At 40.3% G+C, this 11,199-nt stretch overlaps 1 protein-coding gene across 1 annotated transcript in view; it reads right to left on the bottom strand.

The window, feature by feature from the left end:
* Positions 1–1,011: 1,011 nt before the first annotated feature.
* Positions 1,012–11,199, bottom strand: part of LOC118405983 (fibrillin-1-like) — a 75,127-nt gene continuing 64,939 nt past the window's right edge. Inside the window, exons 74-82 of the mRNA XM_035805837.1 lie at positions 10,884–10,997; positions 10,632–10,745; positions 9,755–9,868; positions 9,132–9,245; positions 8,369–8,485; positions 7,749–7,862; positions 7,055–7,168; positions 3,153–3,299; positions 1,012–2,389 (exon numbers count right to left, since the gene is read on the bottom strand). Coding sequence (XP_035661730.1) covers positions 1,662–2,389; positions 3,153–3,299; positions 7,055–7,168; positions 7,749–7,862; positions 8,369–8,485; positions 9,132–9,245; positions 9,755–9,868; positions 10,632–10,745; positions 10,884–10,997 — 1,676 coding nt within the window. The 3' untranslated portion in view covers positions 1,012–1,661. The remainder of the gene's footprint in view (positions 2,390–3,152; positions 3,300–7,054; positions 7,169–7,748; positions 7,863–8,368; positions 8,486–9,131; positions 9,246–9,754; positions 9,869–10,631; positions 10,746–10,883; positions 10,998–11,199) is intronic.

The following is an 11,199-nucleotide window of genomic DNA, read 5'->3' as shown; positions in this document are numbered from 1 at the left end:
TCACACCGCATGGTAGAACCGATTGCCGGTCTAAAACACAATTGACTGTCCTGTAATCAATAACTTCCTTCTTTACCCCTTAAACAGAGCTTGGTGCAAGATGTTTGATTTATATATATTTAGCGACAATCTCATGGCATCTCTGTTGTACCGGCTATGGTCCTAAAACATAGGGTCGATCTCTCTCTCTCTCTCTCTCTTTCTCTCTCAGTCATACATACATTTTCAAATATTGTAGTTTGAATCCACCGTCCGTCGACTTGATATTCCTCAATACCTATTTATTTTTTAAACGTTTTTAGCTTTTACAGATAAAGATGAACTATCTTAACATGTAAAAGACAAGAACGCTTTTGCTTAACTTTTTGCATCTTCATGGCAATATTTATTGCTTTGTAACAAATGCATAATTATGAATAAAAGCATTTTTATTGCTCAACAATCGCGCAAGGTACAATGCATGGCAACCAATAACAACTAACAGCAAAATAGACAATAGTACGATGAGGCTACATACAGAACAACAAAATATTATCGGTAACAGTACAGTTATGTATGAGTGGTCTGGTCTTGCATATATATGCATTCCTAAATGCGGTTGAACAGAGTTTGAATTTACTCCCAGGACTCAGTGAGAAATGCAGCTAATATTCATGAATAGCTTCATCCGATTGGTGAATGACTTAATAACAAAATCTCATAGGCGAAACCTTTTCTTACTGTCTCTTTGTCAAATCGTTGCCCTCTTGGCCATTGCTCTGATGATCTCACACTATCTGTCCCTCCATTGACAGACTTTCACCGTTAAACTACGCAGGGACATCCAACAGCCAAACCGCCCGTCTGGATGTGCCCTGCTCTTTCAACCGTCACTCTTAGCGTGGACGTCCCCCCAAACCAGCTGTCAGCCAGAGAATAGGCTTTTCAGTTTTCAAAAGGAGTCTCGCATATATAAGGGTAAGCTCATTAATATTTATAAGCAGGGCAGTCAGGAACTAAGGGTGGAGGTTGAAAGAGCAGGGTACATCCAGACAGGCGGTTTGGCTGTTGGATGTCCCTGCGTAGGAAGATGACATCGTTGTACTGTTCAATTCACTCTCAAAGTCCTTCTACAGCAACAACTTCTTTCCAAAGCATGGAACTCTTTTGATGACAACTGTTTCCTTCCTGTTTTCAATTTGAAAGCCTTTAAAACCAGTGTTCACCATTTTCAGCTAATCGATCTTGCATCAACAGGCCTAGGCGTATTAAGTGGTTAAATGGATTTTCATTGAATGAACCGGTTAAAAACAGTACAAAGGACATAGATAACAAGAGCCATGCATTGGCTTAGATAACACTAGTAGTACTACATATTTTATCCAAACTTCGTGGACTGCTATTCCAATCGAATATCATGTTTTCAAAGACAAAAATGGATGCTATTTGTAAATAAATAGTCTTCGTTAAGATGACAAGAAGTTTATTGTGGACTTTGGCACTTGAGTAGAAAAACCCTGTCATTTCCTATAAACTTCTTTCTATCAACAGCTAAAAGTTTTTACTTAGCGCAGTATGTCTTATTGACACCATTGTCGGATTCACTATCGTTACATCATATAAAAATGTAGTCAAATTTTAAAATCAATCAATAAATAAATCAATCAATTAGTCGTAACGCCCTAATACAATGGGTCTCTTTCAAATGATGTCCCATATTCTTCCACAGCAGTCAAGTTCGCGTCTGACGAACTGAACACTTTGTAGTAAACGTCATCAAAATAAAACCCCTTGGATGAGGGGTTTCTATTGGGATGTCTCGGCTGGAATTTGAGTCTATTTATATACTCGTACGGCCACCCTTGGTCGTAGCGAGCTGTTTGAAAGTATGAGCCTCCTTTGTGGGTAAATAGTTTGTTGATGACGTAACTCCACTCATCTGCATAATCAGCAGGCTTGGCTAAAAACGTCATCTCTACTCGATGCCAGGTGTCAAGCTTCAGCATCGGAGTGATCTGCACGTAGTGAAACTGCGCGCTGTAACCACAGTTTCTCACTCTGGCACAGTACGTGTAGTTCGGATACGTTTCTGCAGTTCGCACTATCACTCCGCTTGGTGTAGCGAACATCTCGAGGTAGTTGGAAGCTCGGAGGGTCCCGTCTGGATTCCCCGCGCACACGGCAATGCGAGAACCGTCCCCTCGTTTCCTCGTGGCACGGAACCAGAAGGAAGCGTAGAAGGAGTCAAAGTCGGCGGTGTACTCGCCGTCCATGCGGCCTGCTGTTACGGAGAGACCGGGAGAGAAGGGAGTTCCCTTCCCGAGGGACAGGTCCCCACGCCGAAGCTGCCAGGACTTCCGACCGGAATGATACTGCCTGTTGGAGACTGCTTGTCCGCCATCTTTTGCAGCTGTAACGATAAGATAACTTGTCATCCCAACATCAGTATCTTGATGAAGATAATAGTTAATACAGAAACTGGATAGATCTGTAATTCATCGACGTATCGGTATTTTAATACCGATATAAAAATTTATATCGGTATATAAATAAAAATTTATATCGGTATATAAATAAAAATTTATATCGGTTTGTTATATTTAAAAATATAACAAACTTTATTGAAAAATCATACCTCTAACTTAGACATTTAAGACATCTTCCTCATTAACTGGATGGAAACTAGGTCCACTTGTCCTCATAGACTCTTTTACAGCTCAATGATGAAAGGAAGCTATATATGCAATACTGTCAAGAACGTTTCAGACCTTATCTAGTTGTATAACCCATCTCGTAGTATGTATTATGTACTTGGATGTGCAACCTTTAAGATTATATTATCATTATAAGTTTTGTGATATTCATAATAATGATACCAATGGTGGCAGGGTGTGCCAACGTCGACTAATGTCGCAAAAAGTCGTATATATGATATAAATCGGTAACCAAGTTGTATATATGTAAAATGAAAAATTTATGTTCATAGAACGTTGTTTTGACAAGGAAAGCAATGAAAATAGTGGCACACTCTTACTCTCCAAGCAGTTGCTAGGGATAGTTGAGAGATAAAGACGGCAAATAAGAAAAAAACTTAGGACCCCCCCCCCCATTAACTTCTGCTTGAAGAGTAGAGCTTTCTATGTTCAACACTAAATGTATATCACAAGTCTCACATATGCATCGGTTGTTGGTTCGGAAGGGAAAGTTGTCCGGCTGGAAACAGTCTTCCAGAATGTCATCTATGGCTCCACCCGTCCAGTTGCTGTTGGTGATGCTGTCGCCTAGCAACCAGCCGTTCTCCACAGTGTATCCTAGAAACGCTGAAAACAAAAGGAAAATTAGATTTTAAGTGACAAGAAGTAATCAGTAGTGTTCTGATACTATCAATGGTATTTCAAGTTTGGGATTTTTCCGGGGTCATCTGAGGTTATTGTACCAAAACGAGGCTTGTATGGCCAACATTGGGCCTTTACGTCTAACATCAAGATTGTAATTGATAAGAAGTAATCAGTAGCGTTTTGATGCTATCAATGGAAGAGTATTTCCAGTTGTGGCGGCCATTCTGGATTTTCCGGGTCATCCGGGGTCATTGTACCAAAACGAGGCTTAAATGGCCAACATTGGCCCCTAACGTATAACGATAAATTACATATAACGAAGGATAATGTATCGACATACAAGTACATATGCATGAAACTTACCTAGTGAAACATCGAGATGATCAAGTAACCTTTACCTCCATGCAAAATAGACGTACTGAATTGGATGTACCAGATTGTGTTTGTGTCTGTCTGTCTGTGTGTTTGTGTTTCCAGATATTTGTGATTAACATAACTTAAGAACCTCTGGATAGATTCCTCTGACATTTGATAATAGATAGGGATCGAAATGTCAAAGGTCACTTTGGGGCTCCTGGCGTAATACCTTGATACTGCAGCAGAACGTCTGGTTTTGACGCCTTTTGTCCTAGGTATACTACGGTCATGTACGATAGTTATATACGAATAAGGGCATAATATAAAGATAAAATAACTATCATTCAAGGTCGATTCATTTTATTAGAAATTCCAACATTAAATCACCGGTGTACATTTCACTATTACTGTACATTGTACATCGTATATGTGACTTCAAAAAGTCTCTTCCCAAAGATATTCAGACTTATGTAGTCTTATATACGTAGGTGGAAAATCATCATGTAACAATTTTCACAATGTCGCAAGGAGACAAAGATTAGCAAAGCGATATATATCGCAATAAAGCAATCCTGTTAGACCCTACTCCATGATCCGCTAAATGACGATTGCACTGCAACCTGGCTGCAACCTTAATTTGATTTGTGTAAATCTTAACTTAATAATGAAATAAAATATTATTATGTAAAATGTAGAAACAGGACTGGAAGGCAAAAAACACACACACACAAAGCGTTTAAAGATTCGTTTTAGTGATTATATCTACAGAGAGCTCCGTCAAATCGCGAGATCGCAGCGAGATCGCCGTGAGGTCGCAGAAAGGTCGCAGGTGAATCACCGTTCAAGTGAAATGGGGATGTAACAACTGTAAATAAACAATTTCTTCGTGTTTCAAGTAACTTCGGGTTACCACCGTTATTAATTAGTATAGTGTGGTATTTTCAAATGATGTTCCGTATTCGTCTATTATTAAATCTGGATTGGAGGCATTGAATGCTTTGTAATAGATGTCGTCGAAAAAGAATCCCTTGTACCGATTATCATAATTTGCATGACGAGGGTAAAATTTCAAACGATTTACATACTGGTAATCGAAACCCAGATCGTAGCGAGCGGTTTGGAAATAGGCACCTCCGTAGTGGTTGTGTGTAGAATCTATTACATAGTGCCACTCGTCTAGGTAATCAAATGGTTTCGTGTACAGTGTCATCTCTATGTGATGCCAAACACTCAACTCTAGAGGTGGCGTGATCTCTAGGTAATCAAGAATGTCTCGAAACTGTGCGTTATAGCCACAGGTTCGAGTCTGAGCACAGTACGTATAGTTCGGAAAAGATTCGGCAGTTCTCACGACTACTCCCGCTTGCCTTGCATACACCTCTACGTAGTTGGAACTCCGAAGCGTTCCGTCTGGATTCGCGGCACAAATAGCGACTCTGGAACCGTCCCCTACATCTTTTCTTGACACACGGAACCACAAAGAGGCGTAGAAAGAGTCCGCTTCGCCCGTATAGTTCCCGTCTGTTCGCCCAACTTTAACACTAAGAGGAGGAGAGAAGGGAGTTCCAGGTCCTCGCTCAAGACTACCTCTCCGAAACTGCCAAGCGTGGTCACCAGAGTGCTTTCTCCTGTCCGAAACAGCTTGACCGCCATCTTTACGCTCCGGACATTGACCGTTTGTTGCAAACGGGAAGCTGTCCGGCTGGCGGCAGTTGTCTCGAATGTCGGGTTCTTGACCACCGGACCAGCTTCCCTTGGTGACGGTGTCGCCAACATCCCAGCCCGTCTCAACGTCGTAGCCAATGAAGGCTAGGGTAGAAGTGCGAAGAGTCTCTCATCAATTGCCATGCAATGTGATATTCTTCCAAAGTGGCAAAATTGCAAGCCAGAACAGGAATAGGAGCAGTACCTTTTATGTTGCGAAGTAGGAAGAAAGGACAAAGCAAGACGATGCAAGCATCAGTGATCAACATGGTTGAAGAATGTTAACCTTTCGTGAAAGACCTAGTCAACCAACACTGCAGGAGGACTCAGATTTCCGGGAATTTCCAGACACACACACACTCGTGAAATTTGACATGTCCGTTTCGTGTACAGGAATTTCACAAACGTGCCCATCCCTTGATATTCACGTATATTCCTGACATGGCCCGAACTTGTCAAGTTTCACGTGTCTACACCCAGAAATCCCCACAAACTTGAGTTTTCGTAGTGCAAGCAAAAGCAGGAAGGCAAAAAAGCATCTTGCTAAAGATCTCTGCGAAAAATGCACAAAAGCCACACAACTTACGTGTACGTACAACAACAGTCTACACGAAGTGGGCCACACACAGTTCGTTCTTCACTTCAGCACCAGCAAAGTGCTAACACCGAAGTTGTTGACAGGAAGTGGACAACGACTGACATATTGAATTAAGAGAAAGACATACAGACATATATATCACAGTAGATATCGGGATTCAGGGCAATCGCGAATTACCCTAGGACATATCCCCATCGTGATCAAATAAGTTGAGATTCTAGTTTGTCATGGGGCAGAACCTGTAGCTATTATAGTAGAATCGTGTCTTGGAGACTCGGATTCCACAACGAAGTTATCTTTCCTAGGACAATCTGCGATTGTCCGGAATCCCAATGTCTACTGTGACATATACATACACTGTGATATACACCATCATAAGCACGGGAAAGCACGCCACACAAGTTCATAGCGGTTTACAACCTGCGATGACAAAGCATATAGTGACTGCACAGGCGCTAGGCAAGAGGACGCAAAAGCCAGAGGTATATGACGTGTCTGCATCAGCGGCCACGATTGAACACCATGCTTTCAAACCATCAAAGCCGGTACAAGCGTGCTAACAGCCTCACAACATGTAACGTGGACGCCTTTGCCAAAACAAATGCAGCCAATACTTTATCATGCTCCGGAAAGCCAGAAACAGGCGGATATAACAGCCAATCTTGCCTTGCAAAGTATCGTGAAAGCTGGCAAAGTGGAATACTGTGGAATCTCATAGCCATTTCATGTTATGTACGCTGTCTTTGACAGCAAAAGCAATGCAATGCAGCTAAATCTGTATATTTGTCGAGACAATAGCATATCGGTTAAGTACATACAAGCTGCTTGTGCCAGTATTAGCAATGTGTGTCAGCATATACGTGTATAGCATCAACTTTGTTGTTGCAACTACGTTTGCATATTTGTTGATACAATGGCATTTTGGTAGTACATGTATACAAGCTTGCGTGTGCCAGTGCTAGCAATGTGTATCAGCATATACAAGTAAAGCATCAACTTTGTACAAAATCTACAATGCTACAGTAGAAGTGAACTATATTTTACGTTGCACAGACAAATTATTATATGATATACGTACATGTTTCGCAGTCCGTCCCTGTCCAATCCCACGGGCATGTGCAGTAGTACTCATCGTCATCCACGGCGAAACACTCGCCGTCGTTCTTACAGTGGTTCACTTCGCACTCCCGTTCTAAGAAATAAATATAAATATCCAGCACAAACTGTTTAGCCTGAACAGTTTCTGACTGGATGAAACTAAGATAATGATGAGGAATCTACAATTTGTGTTTTCATCTAAGTGTAATAAAGATAGAGCTTAGGAAGGTAAGAAATTCATGTAGCGCAAAAAAAAAATTACTGCAAGTCGCTGGATAATTTGCGTATGATTAGACTCAAAAGACCCTTGATTTTGTTTCATCTTTGAGCCTGCATCTTTAAACAGATTTAGTCATCGATAAAAGCTAGCGGACGTTGTCTAAAAAGTCTTACCATGTACAAAAGTAATCAAGATGCTAGGGTAATTTTTTACCACCGTTAAAAAAGGTATTTCTGTTTTGTTATTGGTTTTGGTTTGTCTCTGAGTTAGCTTTTGTGTTCGGGTATTTCTTTGCTTGTTTGTCTTTGGTCCTGTAACAGACCTTTTTTTGGGGAATATCTTGGAACAGAGACTAATGATTAGAATACCGTTGTTATGCATGTTTTCAGCAACGTCATTTAGTATCTTTTCAATTTGGTACATGACATACAGAATTTCTAATGATATAACTTACTTATTTCACAGTTGACTCCCCTGTATCCAGGAACACACTGGCACGTGTAGTAGTTCACATGGTCTTCGCAGGTGGCGCCGTTTTGACAAGGAAGCGATGCACACTCGTCTGTGTCTTTGAAGAACAAGGACAAGATAATTTCTATATCTCTATAATTATGCGTCGTGCATGTTTTCACTGACCTGCACTGCGAACACTATCTAGTAGGGTCTTGGTGTCTTGAGTAGAAAAAAAAAACAATTTTTTATTCAATAGAGCGTTTTCATGTGACGTCATCACTGTGTCTGTCACCATGTTGGTGTTCCTTATTTGCATTTCATTGTTCTCAACCGTTTTAGTGCTAAACCCATTAACGTAACCATAGTATTATGCAATTTTTACATCCAATAGGATGATTAAAGATCTATCATTTAGAAACTAAATTATGTGGACGATTGAGCTAACATCCATTGATATGCAAATATGGACACCATTATGACGATCAGTACCTTCTTGCTTCATTGATATAAGAGTGAGCGAAAACCGTCATTTGTGTGTAATCACCAAGTATACCCATATGTTCGTATTGTCTGCTCATTTGCATGTATGGGACAAAACCATGTTCCCGTTACGCCACTTACTGATCTCACAGTCGACGCCCTCCCATCCGGCCGCGCATTCGCACTCATAAAAGTACGTTAGTCCATCATGGCACGTGGCATTGTTCTGGCACGGGTTCGAGGCACATTCGTCTGTGTCTGAAATAGAAAATTCAGCATAAAACTTAAAATACCATTTATCAGGTAGAAAGATACGTTTGGGACCGCATCAGTTAGAAGCGACACCTAGCTGCAATGTGTAATAAAACGCTGGTGGAAGTATTGCCCTGAGGAAGGTGACAGACGGTTACTGAAATTTTGCTGTTGTTGTAAACATCTTGGTCGTGCAGAAAAGATGCAATTCAGTCAACATGTAAAACATGTGAAATTCTAAACGGCGTTTGAAAAAGAAAAGAAAAAGTGTATATTTATTAGAAGTCAACATTGCTATACTAGCAAGTCTCAGAGTCGTATACGTATAGATATGTTGTTACATTTAGTAAATGCTAACAATTATGTATGCGTATTTCTCAATCTACTTTGTGAATGTTTATTCCTTTCACCTATGATGTTTTGATCCTTTGGTATCCTTTTGATATATTTGTTGAAAGTGACTTGTTCAAATAGCACACTACCAATATCAAGAAAAGGACAGCAAAAGACAGAAAGAGGAAGGTAAACATATAACGTATAACACATACAACGTATAACACATACAACAAAGAACGTACACAGCCATTAAAAGCCAGGAACCAACGGAAAACAAGCTGTATTTAATGAGATGGTTCAGAGCAAGGTTGCCTACTGTTTTCGCAGTGTAATCCCGCCCATCCAAGCGGACAGGAACAGATGTATCCGTTGTGTTGGTCCCCACATTTCCCATCGTTTTGACAAGGATTGGATGCACACTCGTCTGTATCTGTAAAAAGAGCAAACTAGCTACGATTAAGATCTGGAAAATTGTCATTTTCAATGTATTTTTCGTGGTGGTTTTAAGCTTGCGGTTAAAAACAAGGGGCTAGGCGGGCAGAAGACATAACAAACATGTTCAAAATGAATTTAACTTCATTAAAAAAAACTATATTTTGGTACTATTTCCATATGCATCATATAGCTACATATTTGCTAGAATATCAGACCATGTGGTGCAAGTACATAGTAGGTACCCTCCAACGACTTTTTACCGCACATGGAGTAATACAGGAGGCTCAGCGATAAAATGGGACACCCATTAAGTGTTCAATGTTGCATGCTGTCATACAACTATTTGATTATAGTGAAAGGGTGATTGCGGTTGGCATAAACTGTCGTACAAAACCAAATTTTACTTCGTCATATACACATATATGTGTACTAAATGTCATTTTAATGAGTACAAAGTCAGCATGTTAAGAGTTAGTTTCCATGAGTTGGAACAGAAAAACTTACTTATATCACAGTCGTAGCCCTCCCAGCCAACAGTACAGTTACATGTGTAGTTGATATGTCCATCGTAGCACGTGGCGTTGTTCTGACATGGAGTCGACGCACAGTCATCGATGCCTGGATATGAAAAATAAACATGATTCCTTAAATTTGCTTTTCTCAAAGTCTACGTTGACACTGATATAATTTTATGAATGACATCCGCCTGCGCGTTGATTTTCGCATGTTCCCAAAAAATGTGACCATTTGTGATCCAATAGCATATTCGGGTAAAGGCGCACATGGTCAGGGCATTGGGATACAGTAACCTTGTTGCCCCTTTGTAAACAAGAATGGCATGAAAACCAATTATTGCCGAGGCGAGAATGAAACGAATAGACTGCGTGTTCTGTGGTTTAGCACCGTTTTTTTCCCTGGATTTTTTTTTCTCGCCTTCTCGCCTTTAGTTGTGGGTCTCCTGAGGACGTCATTCATAAAATAAAGTCAGTGTGATCTAATGTCGAGGTGAGTTGATCACTGTAAATATGATATAAGACAAAGCGTTTGGTAAGGAATATGCGGATTGTCCATAAGATGTCTTCTAGAATTCTAAAGAAAGGAAGGAAAGGAAAGCCACAGTGCCAGTGGCTTTTAAGGGATCTCCCCGCACGTTTGACCAATTGCTGACGTCACATATCCGCAATATCACGTGCCTATAACTCTTGCGAGTTCTGGGTTCTGAAGTGATTGGTCGTTATCCTAAAGAATGCGACAATGGTTGTTGAAAATATGATCTATGCATACCTTTGTGTTGTAAGAAAGTTTAGTACTGTATTATAGAATCTGATGATCTTTCAATATCATAAAATACATCACTGAACACTAAAAAAATTCTGCTCACTTGTTTCACAGTGTGTGCCCTCCCAGCCCTCTGTACAGCTGCAGTTGTACCCATTCACACCGTCCACACAGGTAGCTCCATTTTCACAGGGCATCGATTCGCACTCATCAATATCTGCAATTAGTAGTGGTAACAATTAAAACATTATAACAATAATCAGCTGCTTTGTATTGAAGCTTAAACTCGACTGATCATAATTATGTTGGCAGGATTTGAGATATATTGAATTACGGTATTTGAAGTTTCACTTACTGATTTCACAGTGCACTCCAGAGTATCCAGGTAGACAGGTACAGATGTAGAACCCGATGTTGTCCAAGCACGTGCCGCCATTTTGACACGGGTCCGAAGAACATTCTATAACCTCTGTAAAGCATGGGGCGATGCATAGTAAGTACGTATCGTAAAAAATTGAAAATTCTACAATGACAAATAATTTCTTTCATGTCTTAACATGTGACTTCGGTGTTTATTCATGGTGGCGATCAGATGCTATACTGGCAAAAAAATACTTTTAATAAGAACAGACAGTGCTTGATCATTGTGATTTTCTGTAAATGCAACATAC

The sequence above is a fragment of the Branchiostoma floridae genome, chromosome 18 (genome assembly GCF_000003815.2).
Source record: "Branchiostoma floridae strain S238N-H82 chromosome 18, Bfl_VNyyK, whole genome shotgun sequence".
NCBI classification, from domain to species: Eukaryota; Metazoa; Chordata; class Leptocardii; order Amphioxiformes; family Branchiostomatidae; genus Branchiostoma; species Branchiostoma floridae.
Note: the sequence above shows the minus strand (reverse complement) of the source record. Positions and strands in the feature narration are given on the sequence as shown.